The sequence below is a fragment of the Zeus faber genome (genome assembly GCF_960531495.2).
Source record: "Zeus faber genome assembly, chromosome: 17".
NCBI lineage: Eukaryota > Metazoa > Chordata > Actinopteri > Zeiformes > Zeidae > Zeus > Zeus faber.
In genome coordinates, this window is record NC_137204.1 from 22,075,678 (window position 1) to 22,094,822 (window position 19,145).

At 45.4% G+C, this 19,145-nt stretch overlaps 1 protein-coding gene across 1 annotated transcript; it reads left to right on the forward strand.

Annotated features, from left to right (window-relative positions):
• Nucleotides 1-14,204: 14,204 nt before the first annotated feature.
• Nucleotides 14,205-18,208, forward strand: adora2ab (adenosine A2a receptor b; the record flags this gene model as incomplete). Its single annotated transcript, XM_080017681.1, has 4 exons — nucleotides 14,205-14,443; nucleotides 14,641-14,772; nucleotides 16,741-16,844; nucleotides 17,241-18,208. The coding sequence occupies 4 exons, from the start codon at nucleotides 14,205-14,207 to the stop codon at nucleotides 18,206-18,208; spliced, it is 1,443 nt and encodes a 480-aa protein (XP_079873807.1).
• Nucleotides 18,209-19,145: the final 937 nt, after the last annotated feature.

The following is a 19,145-nucleotide window of genomic DNA, read 5'->3' on the forward strand; positions in this document are numbered from 1 at the left end:
GTGGTCCTAAGTTTATTAGACATTTCCATACAAATTTGGCACACCCAGCTTATATACATATACATATTGAGAAGTAGGTTTAGACAGTTTAAACAATTTTCACATTCTTTCCAGCCCTATCAGGACCCTTTGGACAACACTACCAACAAAGCATTTCGAATAACTTGAATCAAACGACCCAGGAGGTTTTGTTGTCGTTGTTGTTGTTTTAACCTGTGTTGTCAGCATGCTGGGCATACAACACAGAGTATTTGTACGCCATTGCATCTAGGACAGAGGTAGTGTTCAAGTGGAGTTCAAGTTCTCAACCTGCAATGCAACTCTTTATTAATTCTTAAATCATCAAGAACTTATGCAACAACTCTGTCCTGTGGACAACCCGTGGGATGATAAGAGCACAGCTTTTTGTTGTACAGAACTGCCACCAACCCCCTTCTTTGGTGAACTATTTTACCAGGAAAGGAGAGGAATGCAACCAGGAGGGTGTTGGGGTGTGAGAAAAGCAGGTGCTGCTGGTGTGTGTGCCTGTGATGAGAACGCCTGTATGTGTGTGTGTGTGTGTGTGTGTGTGTGTGTGTGTGTGTGTGTGTGTGTGTGTGTGTGTGTGTGTGTGTGTGTGTGTGTGTGTGTGTGTGTGTGTGTGTGGGTGGGTGTTGGTGTGTGTGTGTGTGGTGTGTCCACCCTTGAGTGTACAGGACTTTTCCCAATTAGTTCTGGAGTACAAGATGGTATTATATCGTAGCGTCTCCAAGCAGCGGAAAAGGCCCCAAAGCCATCCCCAAGTCCTGTAGCCAAGACGCAGCCACAGTGAGAACAAACGTCTTTTTCCACAAAACCCATTTTGAACATTTTGGGTTGCGCGATATGAGCTCTGTGCAGAATCTTATTTTGGATGAGTTGCATTTTGGAATTGTGGGTCATAGATAAGCTGTTGTTGCAGATAAGTTTTCACAGGTTGATATCGGTGGAAACAGCAAGGTCTCGTTCCATTCCATGATAGGTACAGATAAAGTGTCATCAGTTTATAATAAAAGTTTGTATGTAATTGACCGATATGAGAAAGATGTTCAATCATCGGAGGTGGTTGTAGGATGTTGTTCGTCAATTTGATTTCTAACTTTTAGAGACTGCTGTAGTTGAAGAAATTGCAGGAAACTCTAGCCACTGATATTATACCCTTGGGTTAAGGCTGGGAAGGATATACGCAAATTGTTTTTAAAAATGTGTTCCAGATGAGTAATTCCTTGTCTTTTCCAAGACCTAAAGATTATTGGTCTGTTTTTAACCAGAAAATCCGTGTTGTGCCAGATTGGAGTGAATTTGTTTGGAGGCAGAGTATAACCACTGAGTTTGAGGAACCAATTAGAGTCGTTGCGATGAATGTGTTTTTAAAGCAATTATGTTTCCTTATTGATTGAGTAAGGAATGGGAGATCAGATATTGATAAATCCTGACATTCTGTTTGTTCAATGTCTCGCCATCCACGGCGCAATTGTTGCTCTGGTTGACCCGAGAGGTTTGATGACCAACAAAAGCACACATACTGTAGCACAGGTCTTTTTAAATATTGTCTGTGACATGATGCAATCAGGAAGCGATGTTCACTGTTGTAAAAGCGTCAGACCCTTGTGTCAGGTGCACAGCGTGAAGAAATATTGGTAAATCCAAGTTTTCAGGGTAAATCAAGTGTGGTCTTTAAACAACTATACAAGGTGTATTGAGAGGGATAGATGCAATGGTAGATTGGAACACTTACACTCACTGAGAGCTTCATTAGAAAACACTATTCTAATACTGGCTTGGGCCTCCCTTTGCTATCAAAACAGCCTCAATTTTTCTTTGCATAGATTCCACAAGATGTTGGAAACATTCATTTGAGATTCAGGTCCATGTTGACATGATTGCATTACGCATTCCTGCAGATTTGCCAGCTGCCCATTCATGCTGCGAAGCTCCCGTTCTCAGCTCCCAAAGCTTGTATTGGATTCAGATCCGGTGACTGGTAAGGCCACTGAAAATCATTGAACTCATTGTCATGTTCATTAAACCAGTTCGAGACGACCTTTGCTTCGTGACATGGTTCATCATCATGCTGGAGGTAGCCATTAGAAGATGGTAAACTTTGGCCATGAAGGGATGCACATGGTCAGCAACAATACTCAAATAGACTGTGGCATTCAAGCCATGATTGATTGGTACAAACGGGCCCAAGGTGTGCCAAGAAAAAGTTCCCCACACCATTACATCACCGGCACCAGCCTGGACTGTTGACACACGGCAACTTGGGTCCATTGATTCATGCTGTCGGCGTCAAATTCTGACCCTACCATCCGTGTGCCTCAGCAGAAATCGAGATTGATCGGACCAGTCTTCAACTGTCCAGTTTGGGTGAGCTTGTGCCCACTGTAGCCTCAGCTTTCTGTTCTTGGCTAACAGAAGTGGAACCCGACTTGTGCTGTTGTAGCCCATCTGCCTCAAGGTACGACATGTTTTGCATTCTGAGATGTTTTTTCTGTTCACCACAATTGTACAGAGGGGTTATTTGAGTCACCATCACCTTTCTGTCAGCCCGAACCAGTCTGGCCATTCTTCATTGACATCTCTTATCAACAAATGGTGGGTCCACATCTCAATAACTGTCTGCTTAGGGACCTCGCTCTCTTCAGGACTGAACCAGCTGCGTTCATGTCTGACATTCAGCAGATGTTCCATAGCTTGTTGGTCAGGGTAGACTATCCTCACTCCCTGTGTTTTTGTGTCGTTTGAAGGACCACGTGTTTGGCAACCACCCCTCCCTGGTAGTGGCCATCTACGGGCTGAAGAGGACCACCATGGAGGGAGAAAAGGAGTACGAGGCCGAAGCAAGTCAGTTCGTGATAAAACACTTCTACATGGATGACGGGTTGAAATCATTAGCCAACGCAACCGAGGCCCTTGCCGTGCTAAAAATAACTCAAGACATTTTGGCCCAGTCCAACCGGCGACTCCACAAAATTGCATCCAACAGCCCCAATGTTATCAGAGCTTTCCCAGGAGAAAACCTGGAATTTGTTCAGGACTCCCCCACCATAGTTTGGGGCTTGGATGGGGCCTGTCCACAGGCACCTTAACCTTTCATGGAGCAGCCAACGAAAAGCCCTACACACGATGTTCAGCGGAAAGAAATGTCTTCTGCGATGCATCCACCAATGCAATAGGTGCCGTCGCATACCTCAAAGTGACAAATGCAAAAGCACAGAGTGTGCTGGGGTTTATCTTGGGAAAGGCAAAACTGGCTCCAAAACCTGACCGTTACAAATCTCAGGCTAGAGCATTACACGGCTGCAATAGCAGTCGAGATGGAAAAAGTTATCTTGCAGGAGCTGATCATCAAATTGGACAGTGTCAAGTTCTTCTCCGATAGCAAAGTGGTGCTAGGCTACATATCGAATGAGACAAGAACATTCTATGTTTACATCCACAACTGAGTCCAGCGCATCAGACAGTTCACACAAGCAAGCAAATGGTTCCCAGTGATCTAAACCCTGCTGATCATGCTGCAAGAGCTGCCTCAGCCAGTCAGTTGGCTCCCTTCCCATGGCCAGCTGGAACTGTTTTCCTTGCCAAGACACAAGAGAGTCAACCACCTGACGTAGGCCTCCATCTCATTGACCCTGGAGCGTCCCGAAGTTACTGTCTGCATCTTTCAACCAAGCTTGGCTTCTTGAACTTTGAGTGTTTCTCTGGTTGAGAGAGCTCTCTGAAAGTCATGACACGGCTCCCACACATTGCTTACAGCCCTTGTCATTTGCAGTGTGCAGAACAAAATCTACGAAGAGGAGATCAACTGCATTCAGAGTTGAAAGCCTGTTGCCTAACAAAGTCCACTCAGTAAACTCTGTCCCTTCACCGACATACATGGTCTCCTTCGAGTTGAAGGCCGTTTGACAAAAGCAGAAATAACTTCAGACGAATTCCATCCGGTATTTGTTCCTGGCAGGCACCACATCATCACGTTGCTAGTTAGACACTTCCATGTGCAGGTTCAGCAACAATGCCACCACTTCACCAAAAGGAGCTGTAAGGGCTGCTGGATTTTTGGTCGATAAGGGAAAGCAATCTGTCAGCATCACAATCAGCACAAGCTCACACCCTCTGGGAACGATAGAAACAGGAGTATAATGGAGACCCGAAGGGACGTGCATCTGGATAAATGAAAGGCCAAACATGCAGGAAGGGGATGTTCTACTGCGGGACAACCAAGCAGATGAGAACGACTGGTGTCTTTGACTCATTACAAAAATCATTCCCATTTTAAAGTGAGGATCAGCAGGGACGGCATATCGAGGCTGTTCCTTAGACCCGTCTTGGAGGTTGGAGAAAGGCACTGTGAAGTAAGGCAACAGTAAAACTATACTGTTAAATAAATGCCCACTTACCTCTTAAAGTTTAGGTTCATAGTAGTTTGACATCTTTTAAAGCCTCTTTCACACATGTAGTCCATCCCTGAAATGTTCAAGAACATTTCCTGCATGGGATCATGTGTGAATGGGCGCAGGGATCGATATTCAGGTCAATCTGTACCGCCAATTTCCCACCTCAATACCTAGTAATATTTCAGGGAAATTGCTCGTACGGCTGTGTCGTGAATGAGAGCAGTAACATTGAATGGTCAAGCACTCAAAGGGTTATGACCATGTGACGAAAGATGATTTCAAGTGGAGCGAGCGAACCAATCGCAAGACAAGATTCAAGATTCAAGATTCAAGAGGTTTATTTGTCACATACATATACACAAGTTTCATACATATATGCAGTGAAATGTCTTTGCAACGCACCCGGAGATTATGCACAATAGTTACTAAACCGAACAAAATAGCCAACCTAATTCCTACCTAGGAACTAACTGAAACTGTTTCCTAAAACGTAATGCAGTTAGTGAATAGAATATAAATTAAATTAAATTAAAATAAAATAGACTAATTAAAAAGCTCACTTAATAATAAATAAATAAATTATAAATATTTAAAAATTAACTAAGACTCTGCTAAAGATGTATTTGAAACCGCGACTTGGCTCACAAACTTGTTGAACATGGGGTGGAGTGACTGAGAAAGTCTTTCCATTATGCATGGGGCTTGTTTGTTTAGGGAACAGAGGAAAAGTGATACATCTCTTGAATATTGAATCACATCTATAATAAAAAACAGCTTTTATTTGTTTTCGCTCACTTGTTTTCGATTTGAGATGCCAGACGGGGAGTGTTCTGCCTCTCCTAATTGGCATTGTGACATCACAGCGCTGTGACATCCCGGCCGGCATTGTGACATTGTGACCCTGTGACATCCCCAGGCGGCCAGTCAGACTAACACTACATTTCGGGAAGGCAGCATTGTGGCATCTCCTTCCATCCGTCTCGTTACTGCCCTTGAGGAAGCACAATCTGTAAGTATTTTTGATGCACCCATTGTAAGAGTTACAATAACTTATTAACAAGTAATTTGCATTTCAGTAGAGATTGATCGTTAATCTGCATACTTTTGCACTGATCCACATTTTCACACGGCTACCATTGAAAACACCCAAGGGTCAGCTCCTGCCTTGAGCACTTTTTGGGAAGAGTGTTTGGAAGCTCGCCGCATAGCTACATACGCACACTCGCGATGAGGGTAGAAGAGGGGGCGATGAACCAACTGCGGATGGAGGACAAACTGTGTGACATGGTGATCCGAGTGGAAGACTGGGAGTTCAACGCCCACAAGGTCGTCCTGAGCTCCTGCAGCGAGTACTTCAGGTGGGTCGGGGAAAACTCGCCGCTTTTCAGCCGGTTGGTTTATCACTAGATCCGAGTTTTGGGGTTTTCCGTCAACAAAACTGACAAAGATCCACGGTCTTTGGATGTGTGTCTACGTGTCTCTGATTGTGTGATATATCTATTAGTTGCAAGACAAGACTTCTATGAATTCAAAAAATCAGGAGTATACAAGTGTGTGCTTGTGCTTGTGTGTGCTTTGGTATGTGTACGTTTACGATGAGTGTGCATGCACTGCTATGGTTCATTTTGGTGTGGGACATTCAGTGTGGACCATTGAAGCTCATGCAGGTCAACAAGACATCTACCATAAGGTTAGGGTGCTGTCTCTGCAAATATAGTTCTAATCCTAGTCGAACGATTGTACTCGTGCCTTTTCCGTGAAGTTGACCTTGGTCACTTCCGCTGTCAAGTCTGACGAGCTCAAACTCGACCCACAGGGTTCTCTGTGCAGGGGCCCACCCGGAGAAGATCTACAGAATCCCCAGCGTGTCCTCAGACATAATGCGTCTCGTCTTGGACCACGCCTACAACCACTCTGCCGCCATCACGATGGCGAACGTGAAGGAGCTCCTGGTTGCGGCGAACAAACTCTCCATCCGGGATCTCTCGCAAGAATGCTGCGACTTCCTCGGGAGCCAGCTCTGTCCGGAGAACTGCATCGGCATCTGGAGGTTTTCCCACCTCCACGCGAGCCCGGGGCTGACCCACAAAGCCTACTGTTACATGCTGCAGCACTTCGAGGCGGTGGTCCGAGACTCCAAGGAGTTTGAGGAGCTGCCCCTGCTGCGGCTGGCCGCCCTTATCGACGAGGCCGAGCTGAAGGTCGAGCACGAGAGCGTGGTGTTTGAGGCCGTCCTGCGGTGGGTCAACATTCACAACCAAGACTTGCCTGGGTGCGACCACTGAAGGTGGGCGGACCACCTCGGCCCCGACTCTTCAGTCCCTCACCTCAGTTCCCCCACCTCCCAACCGACATCAAATAAACGCATCCTCTGAATAAAGGAAAATGTGTGGGCTCTGATTGGGTGCGGAAAAGGACTTTAAAGAGGGAGCGCGGGCGGTCGTACGCATTCCCAACCGACATCAAATAAACGCATCCTCTGAATAAAGGAAAATGTGTGGGCTCTGATTGGGTGCGGAAAAGGACTTTAAAGAGCGAGCGCGGGCGGTCGTACGCATTCAGATGATGCTCCAGACTCGGGACGACATGAACAGTATTCAAAACAGTATCGCTCGGAACAGCGTCATGTACTGTAAGTCATGGTCAAAATGTAAACCATCCATATGCGACCTATACATGAAGGTTTTTTTAATCATTTTACTGACATATATAAAAGGAAAGAAATAATAGAATGCATGCTCCGATCTCGAATTCGGATCTAAAAGTCGTTGTGTCGGATGTGATACGTGTATGAAGTTTTTACTGCGGACATTTGATTAAATACATCGTGGAATAATGTTACTCCTCTCGGGCATAGTCAAACTTATTTTCTGTTGGGCTGTATAGATTCAAACCTTGCCCTGGGATGGAAAAAAATATGAATATTGCCTTGTATGAATATAGCCTAAAAGTACCTAGGGGAAGAAATAGTACAGTATTTTGCTAGTGCTGACGTTGCTGTGTAGTGTATTACTGCCCTGTTTATATTATCTAGTATTGTAGTATTGCAAGTCAGGACTACTGGTTTGACTGCACATTTCACTGCTATTTGCTGATCTGCCAACAAGGTTGGGTTCCAGACACACCCCCTATTCAGGTAAGTCCTCTCTTATGTGGGCGTGCTCTTAGCCAGGTGCAAGTCCTAATCACATGAGCAGCTGTATTCTATCACCTATTTATGGTCCTGCCCTTGAAGCGTTAGCTTCAAACGTTGGCCCATTTGTAGTCGCGCTCGTTTTAAAGACGCACGTCTACCGCTGCACATCCACCGAACAAGGCAAACCTGCCTTCTCACTCCATACAAAATGTGCTACTACCACATCTCTACAACTTCAAGGTCACCCAGAAAGCCTCGTTATACCATACGCCGATGCAATCTGGGTAACCTCAGGTCTCTGCAGCAAACGCCGATGCAATCTGGGTAACCTCAGGTCTCTGCAGCAAACATCTACTGCAAAGACCTCCTTCTCTGTTGGCTTGTGGAATTGTCGATCTGCAGTTAACAAGGCCGACTTCATTTCTGGTCATGCCAACCACCTCTCCTTGGAGCTCCTTGCTCTCACTGAGACGTGGATTAAACTGGAAGATAGCGCAACCCCGGCTGAACTCTCCACAAACTACACATTCTCCCACACATCCAGACCATCAGGCCGTGGTGGTGGGACTGGCCTGCTAATTTCCAACACATGGAAATTCAATCCACTGCTGCCCTTAAACAACTTTGTCTCCTTTGAATATCACGCCGTGTTGGTGACTGCTCCGGTGAAAGCCTATGTGGTCGTCATCTACCGCCCACCAGGACAACTAGGTGACTTCCTACATGAGCTTGACACCCTGCTGTCATCAATTCCTGCCCATGAGTGTCCCATGCTCGTCCTCGGAGACATGAACATCCACTTGGAAAGTGCGAGCTCGGCTGACTTCCTGTCTTTGGTTCGCTCATTCGACCTAAGACAGGTCCTGACTCCACCGACTCACAAGGCTGGCAAAGAGCTTGATCTCATTCTTGCCCGGAGCTGCACCACGGACAACCTAAAGGTCACCCCTCTCCATATCTCAGACCACTTCTTCATCCACTTCAATGTCCAGCTACCAAAACAACCCCCCACCTCCTCAGCCATGGTTACCATCCGCCGCAATCTCCGCAACCTGTCTCCCACCCACTTCTCCTCTGTGCTCTCCTCTTCCGCCTCACGGCACTTTCTCCTCTCTGCAGGTTAATGATGCCACTGATTCTCTCTGCTCCACCTTGAGCTCATGTCTGGATAGCCTGTGTCCACTATCCACCAGACCTGCTCGATCAACCCAGTCGCACCCTTGGATGACTGACACCCTCCGGACAACGCGCACTGACCTCATAGCAGCCGAGAGGAAATGGCACAAATCCAAAACAACTGAAGATATTGCAAGCTACCAGACACTGCTGTCCTCCTTCTCTTCCAGCATCACTACTGCAAAGAAGGCCTTCAACAATAGGATCAACGGTGCCACAGACACACATAAGTTATTCGCCACCTTCAAGTCTCTGCTTTACCCTCCACCACCTCCCCCAGCTACTAACCTCACTGCTGACTGCTTTGCCTCCTTTTTTACCAACAAAGTGGCAGCCATCAGCAGCCAATTCACTAAACAACTTACTCACAACCTGTATTCTCCAGCCCTAGGCTCATTTTTCCCTGGTTTCACCCCCCTCGCTGAAAGTGAGGTATCTAAACTACTAACATGTAGCCGTCCTACTACCTGTCCCGTCTCGACTACTGCAACGCTCTCTTAACAGGCTTGCCGGCCTGTGCGGTGAAACCACTGCAGATGATACAGAATGCGGCGGCGCGACTGGTGTTCAACCAGCCAAAGAGGGCACATGTCACTCCGCTGCTCATCGAGCTCCACTGGTTACCTGTAGCCGCTCGCATCAAGTTCAAGTCTCTTATGCTGGCGTACAGAGTGATTGTTGGGAATGCTCCCACCTACTTAAATGCTCTTGTAAAAGCACATGTTACCCCCCGGATGCTGCGCTCATCAAATGAGCGTCGCCTGGCTCTGCCGGCCGTACAACCACGGCAATCCAGGTTATTCTTATTTGTAGTTCCACGTTGGTGGAACGAGCTGCCAAAAATGACCAGAGCGGGGACCTCCCTCTCTGTCTTTAAGAAGCACTTGAAGACCCAGCTCTTCAGTGAGTACCTCCTCTCCTAACTTACAATTACTTAGCACTACCTAGCAGTATTTATTGTTACACTAATGTCTCTGTCGCAATGTAGCTTGAATGTTATTCTCCCTTGTAAGTCGCTTTGGATAAAAGCGTCTGCTAAATGACTAAATGTAAATGTAATAATCATATTTGTCCAAAATGATGTGTTGAATTCATCACTCAACTCAAGAGGATTAGGATTTATACTTCAGGATTTATAAAATATACAAGTATTAGACTATATTAAGATTAGATTAGGATTCCTACTATTATATGTCAGAGCAATTGTTCGTCTATCTATATGAGATCATTCAGTTTAATCATAAAAGATTCCCAAAATATGACTGATGGCCTTAAACTATGTGTAAATGTGTACATTAACACAATATTTTAATATTATATACATGTTTTATTGGGTGTCATCCCAATCTTTGTCATGTTTCCTTACAAACCTGTTAATCACACACTCAGTCATTCTTTCCCTCTCCCTCTGTGCACACACACACCCATTCGCACACACTAAATTTATTTTCAGCGCTCTGACAAGTCTCTCTCTCTCTCTCTCTCTCTCTCTCTCTCTCTCTCTCTCTCCCTCCCTGCGCGCACATACACCCATTCACACACACGGAGTCGCCTTTATTTCCAGCGCTCTGAAAGAAGCGCGGTTTCCGTCGGCGCGCACTTTCCAAGGCAACCGAAAAAACACCCAAAAACCGTGCAAGGGCTCATTCGTACATCGCACTGTTCATCACAAGTGCAATCAACCGCAGCAGGGTAAGCGTCGTCTCGTCGTCTCCGTTATTCCCTATTGTCTATCATACTCATTGACTTGTCTTACCAACTTATACAGTGTGATTGCAAATACAGCATGTTTTGATCTATATCAAATAATTGTGAATTTAACTTTTAATTAAGCAGATTTACATTTTCACCAATGCCAATCATTGGGTAAAAAGATAGACTAAAATTAGAGCTTGGATATATATTTAAAAAAAAAAAAAAAAAAAGATTGGATCAAGTCTAGTCTGTCGACACTCGTTTCATTATGATCAGACAATTTTCATTTGTATCATATAAAGTATTACTGGCAAAGCACTAACAATCTGATTTTCAAGGCGTATCGTTTGTTTTCCTTGCAGCCCTACTGATCATAAACGGAGAATCAAAAGCACCCACTTACTTGCTCCTACATCTTTCACATTTAACACCACGGCCGTTGCCTACTTGTTGAAGATTAGAGTTAAAGCCTTTTTCCACGGCCGGCTCCCTGTGGCGTGCACATAGTACATAACATACCAGAACTTACTTGGCTTGAGTACTCGGTGGCTTGGCTTGAATATTGTTGATGTCTATGCAGTACATCCTTATCTATGTGGGCTATTGAGAGGCTAGATTGTTGCGCCAATAATGCCCCCTTTATCAGCTATGCACACAATGCAAAAGCCAACAATAGTACAGCTGTTATTGTTCTTTTTACTGTTCATTGTGGTGCTGAGCTGGCACTTTGATTGACAGGACCATGATATGTTCCCTCCAAAGGATGTGTGTTTGCTTATCACTTCCGGCAAGGGTTCGAGGAAGTGTATCTCTGGAAATCAGGAGGACTCTTTGTTTCCCATACAGAGTCACAGCAGACAGTTAAACAATGAAGTGTATATCAATGATGTAATTGATGATGATGATTGATCTTCTCTCCAGGGATAAATTATCCATCCATCCATCCATCTATCTATCTATCTATCTATCTATCTATCTATCTATCTATCTATCTATCTATCTATCTATCTATCTATCTATCTATCTATCTATCTATCTATCTATCTATCTATCTATCTATCTATCTATCTATCTATCTATCTATCTATCTATCTATCTATCTATCTATCTATCTATCCATACATACATTTAATGCATCTCTTCTAGTACTTCTGTAGGGTTAAACAGGGCTAACAAGCAGATCCGTGGAGGGTAGGTGGTAATAAGCGTGTAAGGCAGAGTGAGGAAATAAATGCATTTTTTAAGTTAAAAGTTTGCATCCATGTGGCAAAGAACCCATGATGACATCATCTTTAACCTCCGTGATCAGGTGTTACTTACGGAGCCGAGTGAAAACGTCAACATCCCATAAAGACATTTGTGTTGATTAGAGATCAAATGGATGAAATGATAAATCACCTTCCACGCATCCTTTGTAATATTTATATTTTCTTCAATGTGATTTTCCTTTCGCTGACTTAGATAGTGTAGTAAGAGGGACGTGGGCTTAGACATGAAACTTAATTCACAACAGTAATAATTCTCCATACTCACTTTATTTGCACTTTACTGCACATATCTGTATATACAAATGACCTATCCCATATGCAAAACTCTATTCCCTTCTATTTTGTACCCCCACTTTGTATTATCTTTTTGACTCATATTTTATTTTGATTTTAATTCATTTATATTATTCTATTCACTAACTGCATTACGTTTTAGGAATCAGTTAGTTTCAGTTAGTTGCCAGGTAGGAATTAAGTTATCTATTATGTTTGGTTTAGTAACTATTGTGCATAATCTCTGGGTGCCTTGCAAAGACATTTACAGTCTGTATGAAAATATGTATATGTATGTGACAAATAATAACCCTCTTGAATCTTGAATTCCTTGCTTGAATAATGTGTCACAATAACTGCATCACAAATGTCCAAGAAACATTGGGATCAGTAAGGGAATCTCCTTCCTGCTCCCGTTCCTGTCACCATATACTTTTGCTTGCGTATGGACACAGGAGGTCTGTGAACGTGCTAATCGTCCCGATAATTCACTTTTGGCTCTGAAAATAACACGTAGCTGCTGGTTGTCATTTCTGAGGAAGGAAACAAATGGATGCAATGCCAAGAGTGTTTTTTTTTTTTATAGTTGGGAAGCTTAACGTCTAACAATTTGACAGAGAAAACAATAGAATACCCACTCTTTTGATGTCATTGTGGCTGTGTCGTCCGGTCCATCATGACTGGTCCCAGCGTTGTTCCCACAGTTGTCAAACTTTAATTTAGCTTTTCTGTGAGGGAAAATGAGTCGGTGTGTGGTGGGGATTGTGTATTAATCTTACTAAGTGTATCAACCTTGACAGGGACAAGGTTAAATGCACGGATCCTTACACGGAACTGATAACACACCCAGTCCCATAAAGTTAATAATGTCTGGTCCAGGTGATAGTTTGCTCTTTGCTTACAGTATTACACTACATGTCGTCTCATTAAATACAAAAACATCCATTATCAGAAAGTGTTCTTATGTAGTCTTATGTAGTATATTATAGCGTGCCTTTATGTGTGAGTTGTGTGTGAAAAACACGTTGGAGGAAGTACATTTTTTTAATATTCTAACAGGACTACTGCTGTGAGTTTTAATGCATTTTTCACATAAATTTCCTTCTGATGATTATATGTTGGCTCTGCACGTTTAGCTTTCATAAGGATGACTCGTTTAGAATCAGATTGAATTCACAGTGATAAAATAACCTATTATTTTTTTTATTTTTTTATTTCATTGTAAGACGTTGAAAGCCTTGAAAACAACCACGACTGCGGTTGTGGTTTTTTATCTGATCTTATTGTGCAAACAGATAATAGAAATGTGTTGGAGCCAACTTATTAAATGGAGTGACCTGAAAACCTGTCTCGTACTCCCCTGGGCCGGAGAGACCCAGTAAACTGAATAGCTTATCCCACATTCCACACTGTCCCTCTGAAGGTTATCTAAGGTTGTTTCCGCACAATACCATAAGCTGCCTTCAGTATAAAGGGCTCTTGACACTGTTATATACGGTATACATAACGCGCCGAATAGTGAGGAAGGCTGAACTATTCAAAGGATCAACGGACCAAATTACGCTTGGAAGGGAGCTGCATTTTACATCAGCGCCATGGTTTTGTCATTTATCGTGTCGTTTTTGGGAAATCGTCAGCAGATTTAGAGGAAAGTATGATAGTGGCACACCCGGTGGGGGTTGTGGGTGGGGGTGGTGGTGGTGGTGGTGGTGCTGGTTCCCAAAATAAAAGCTTTATTGTTTAACTGTCTGCTGTGGCCCTGTATGGGAAACAAACTACCTTCCTGATGATTTCCAGAGATACATTTCCTTGTGTGTGTGTGTGTGTGTGTGTAGAAGCTGTAGTAGTATTTCCCAACCAGAACCTAAACTACATTCTCCACTAACAACAGTGCAGGTTATACCAATCGGACTGCTCTCACTAAACCCCCTCCCCCCTTCGCCTCTCATCTGCAGGACTCTTCAGGGAAACAGCTGGCGGATGACCAGACACCTGCAGCATTAACAAACCCAGTCGCAGAAAGACACTGGGAGACGTGCAGGTGCGAGAAAATGGGAGGTGGCGGAAGCGAGGTGGCGAGGGCGATGGCGAGCGCTCCCGAGTGAAGCGCGGGGGGCAGGGGCATTGACGATGCCGCGACCCTCAAGCCGCGGTCACGGCTCGCCGCCGGGTGGTCAGACGCTCTCGCCGGAAAAGGCAAACCAGAGCAGGCGAAAGCGCACGTGCTGAGAGTGCGAGGCGATGGGGGGGGTGTGGGGAGAAAAGGACGACGGAACAACCGCGCCGATGGATGAGCAGCTGGTCTACATCGGCCTGGAGCTGGTCATCGCCTGCCTGTCGGTGATCGGGAACGTCCTGGTCTGCTGGGCCGTCTGCCTCAACTCCAACCTGCAGAGCATCACCAACTTCTTTGTGGTGTCGCTGGCGGTGGCGGACATTGCGGTGGGGTTGCTGGCCATCCCCTTCGCCATCACAATAAGGTACGAGTCGCGTTGTTCGTCCCCCTCCCTTTTTTACGTCTCAGCGGCGTGACTTCAGTTCTCAGTAGATCCCCTCGTTTGAATGGGAGTCTGCCCATCTCGGCCGGTTTTAGGCTCGGCGTGTGGAATGACGACCGCCGATGTGGAAACCTGCTTTGTTTTGCCCAAGTAAACCGTAGTACCCGTCTGTTCCTCAGCACCGGTTTCTGCGCTCACTTCCACGGCTGCCTGTTCATCGCCTGCTTCGTCCTGGTGCTGACCCAGAGCTCCATCTTTAGCCTGCTGGCCATCGCCATGGACCGTTACATCGCCATCAAGAGTCCACTCAGGTCAGAGAGCGGGAGTTGGGTTTTTATTACAACCACATTGAAGTGAATGAATTAGTTCAGTACAATTTATCAGGTAGACTATGTGATAAAAACGTATCCTATTTTCTGGCAGTAGGTTACTCTCAGCTTTTATGAACTGGAATGTCGAGCTCTCGTCTTTTGTAAAACTTGACCCATGGCTGGCAGATATATTGGGATATGGGGCCGGAAATAATCCGGTATTTCGGCTATTTGAACGTCGTCGTATAGTTAAACGCCTCCCCGTCTGTTTCTCGGTGTGGCTGGGTCTCGCCTCGCACACACCTCCCACCGCCGAGGCGTGTGAGCGGATCGATAGATCTGAGGGATATCCATCGCGGGCACAAGACACATTGAATTACGGCGGGGCGTTATTCAGTTAGAGGTAATCTATCCGACCGCGGGGGCGGGCGCAGATAGATGTCTCCGCAGGGCATTATTTGGTTATTGTGGGTGTGCTGTCGGAAGGTTTAAACCCGATGGGGACTTTGATCGTTATCACCCCTGTAAATCAACACCCGTGTGGAGACAACAGAGCGGATACGACACTGAACACATACACACACAAATGCACACACTTAAGTAAGTGGACATACTGTATATATTATACAGTGCAATAGACATAACACAGATATTTCTCATTAACACACATAACCTTGCTTATATTAAGGTATATCCCCTTTAGGTATTACATACTGTGTACAGTTTGGAATGTGTGACAACGTGTATGTTCATTAAAAGACACATATGTACACACAGTATCCACAAAATATTTATAACAAATCCACTTCCCCATGGGCGATAACCACAAAATACTTAGTCAGATGACATAGACCGCAGACTTTACACAACACGGGAACATGGGAAACCAAATATCATTGTGCCAACACCATTAACAAATATCACTTAATATATGATAACAAGGACATGTAATAATAATAATCATGTACAATAAAACCATATCTATATCATTCAAGCGTTTTTTTTGTGGGCCCGTGTTCTGAATTTAGAAAGGTATTTCTGCATGTAATTGTCTAAACCAATAGAGTGACCATCTTATTGGGGTTAACTTGGCGTGCAATGCCATTAGCTGGCGTTAAGTTTGTCTCAATCACCCCGGCCACAGAAAACCTGTTCACTTCGTCGTTTGATATTTTGACATTTTACAGATTTCTTTGAGAGAGCATTATATACCAAAGACTTGTTGATTGAAGTCCATGAAATGGTTCCCACTGTTTCCACGAATAGTATGCAACAGTTGGTGACTTACACATGTATAAAGGCTCTTCAGTAATGTTACCCTCCGAAAGCATATGTTGAAATAGTGTCTGCACATGTGTCAGCCACGTGCTGCTGACCAAAGCCATTGTTGGAGCACACAGTCACAACTACATTCTTTACTTCTGTCATGAGTGTGTATTTTTTTCTGGTAAGCCACAGCAGGTGATAGTTAGGCTGGTTCAATGTGTGTGTGTGTGTGTGTGTGTGTGTGTGTGTGTGTGTGTGTGTGTGTGTGTGTGTGTGTGTGTGTGTGTGTGTGTGTGTGTGTGTGTGTGTGTGTGTGTGTGTGTGTGTGTTGCATGCGTGTGTGCGTGTTCGCATGTGTGTGTGTGCGCGCGCACGTGTGTGTGTGTGTGTGTGTGTGTGTGTGTGTGTGTGTGTGTGTGTGTGTGTGTGTGTGTGTGTGTGTGTGTGTGTGTGTGTGTGTTTGTGCATTCAGTGGTGCCATACCCCTCATGCCAAAAGCCTAATCGTTCACTCAGAGCTGCAATAGGCTTAATGGCCTCGACACCGGCCTTGCCCAGATGGAACCTTGGTCACGTGGAGTGTAGGCCAGGAAACACAAGAAACATGTTTCATCCGTTCTGCCTTTTTTTTGTGTCCGTCTCAAAATATCTGCCTTACATGAAAAGCTAATTAATTATCGTGCGATCTGTTCTGACCACTCAGATACAACAGCCTGGTGACCAGCCAGAGGGCCAAGGGCATCATCGCCGTGTGTTGGATTCTCTCTGTGGGCATCGGCCTGACGCCAATGTTGGGCTGGAACACAGGTGGGAGTTTTGTTTCAAATTCTAAAAATATATCTATGTTTGCATGTGCGTGTGTGCGTGCATGTGTCTGTGCATGTGCATGTGTGTGTGTATGTGCGTGGGTATGTGTGTGTGTGTGTATCTATCTATCTATCTATCTATCTATCTATCTGTCTGTCTGTCTGTCTGTCTGTCTGTCTGTCTGTCTGTCTGTCTGTCTGTCTGTCTGTCTATCTATCTATCTATCTCACTTTCTATCTCACTATCTATCTCACTATCTATCTATCTATCTATCTATCTATCTATCTATCTATCTATCTATCTATCTATCTATCTATCTATCTACAGGCAGATCTAGCTATATTCTAGGGTTAAAATGACAATTGATATGGCCAAATGTTTGTCTCTGTTTTCAAGGTTTCAACGTCACAGCCAACAGCAGCTGTCCTGACGGCATGACCGAGTGCCTCTTTGAAGGGGTGGTGTCGCTGGACTACATGGTCTACTTCAACTTCTTTGGCTGCGTCCTGGCGCCGCTCGTGGCCATGCTGGCCATCTATATCAGCATCTTCATGGCCGCGCGCCGGCAGCTTCGACTCATGATGCTCAAGGTCGCGCACGTGCACGCCCACACGCCCGCTCATGGAGCGGGCGCGCCGCCCGCCGGCTCGTCTCGCTCCACGTTGCAAAAGGAGGTGCACGCGGCCAAGTCGCTGGCCATCATCGTGGGGCTCTTCGCCCTGTGCTGGTTGCCCCTGCACGTCATCAACTGCTTCAACCTGCTTTGTCAGGACTGTGGGCGCCCGCACATCTGGGTGATGAATATTGCAATCATACTCTCGCATGCAAACTCCGTCGTCAACCCCTTCATCTACGCCTACCGCCTTCGGGAATTCCGACTGACGTTTCGGAGGATCCTGCATCAGCACATCCTGGGGCAGAGGGGCAGGCGTGAGATCGGGGTCGGGGGCCGGGGCGGCAGGAGCGTCGGGGGCAGCAGCACCATACGGACCCAAGTCAGCGTGGTGGAAGCTCTGACGTGCGAGACGGTGGAGAACAGCTACGCCCTGGACCCGAGCCCCGAGCACAGTCCCCCTAAAGCCCCTTCCGAGGTCTCCGTCCGCTGGAAGGCGAGGTTGGACCCCACGCCCATCGGCTACATAACCAATGGACGCTGTGTTGTGGAAAGCACCCTGTTACCTGGCTCACAAAGCCCCTGCGTCATTGGATATGCCGGGGATGATATAGAAGAGTCGTATCTCGGGGGACCGGCGGGGGTTCTGGAGGTGAAAGAGACAGGGAGCGGCATTTATTTCGTGAACGTCGGACCTCTCTGTCCCTCGCACTCCGGCCCGGCTCACTCAGGGCTCGCGCGAGTTTCATGACCAAGGATTGTATTTACCAAAATGGACTTCTAGTCAGGAACCTGAGTATAGCCTTTACAAATACACTGTTTATATTTCAACGTATAGATATTAGAGGTAGGACGAACAATGGCGTTGTTCATTCCGGACAAAACTTCCATGTTTGTATGCTGTTTATTCAGATCAAACCGCTTAGATCACCGCAATATCTTATTAACAGGCATCTCATGATCAAATGGCGAACTCCATTTCAGTTTTAATTCTCATGGACTCACGGACTACGCGAGTGGGAATCACGGATGATGGACTTAATGTTGCATATTGAATTTGGAACATAGAAATTGAAATAAAACTGACTCAACGACAAGCACAAAACCTGGACGTGCAGGCGACGTTTGCAGCGAAAAGGCAGTGCTCTGCCTGTATCGTTTCATTATGGTATAAAGGTTCCGCAGGTTCGCTTTAAATGTCCAAACTTTGAACGTAAACATTCATGTCATCCATGGAAATCCCCTCACGGAGGAGGCCTGTGTGTCATTCTAACTTTTCTCATCCATGCAGTATGTTCTTGTTTTACGTCTTTGTTACTTTGACGGTGAATGAAGGTAATTGTGAAACAAAACAAGGTGTAATTCGACCCCTCTTAGCAGAGGAGCTTGTTTCAAATGTCTCATTTTGTGCTCTTTGACATTTTCCCGCAAGCCCAGCGCTATGAGATATGGAGCAAGATTTAATGATCCAAATTATTTAAACGTATCCCACTGACCGCTGTAAGATTGGTCCTGTTTGTTTACATCTGTATTGAAAGCCAGTTTAATTACATTTGTGGCGTATATTCCCCGCCGCAGCCTATTAAGTTTAAATTCTGTTCAAAAAGTCATTTGTCTGAAAACTACCGCTGCAGAAAGGAGAAGGGCGCCGGTTCGGTCACTGATTCGATAATTCCAGGGCAACAGTA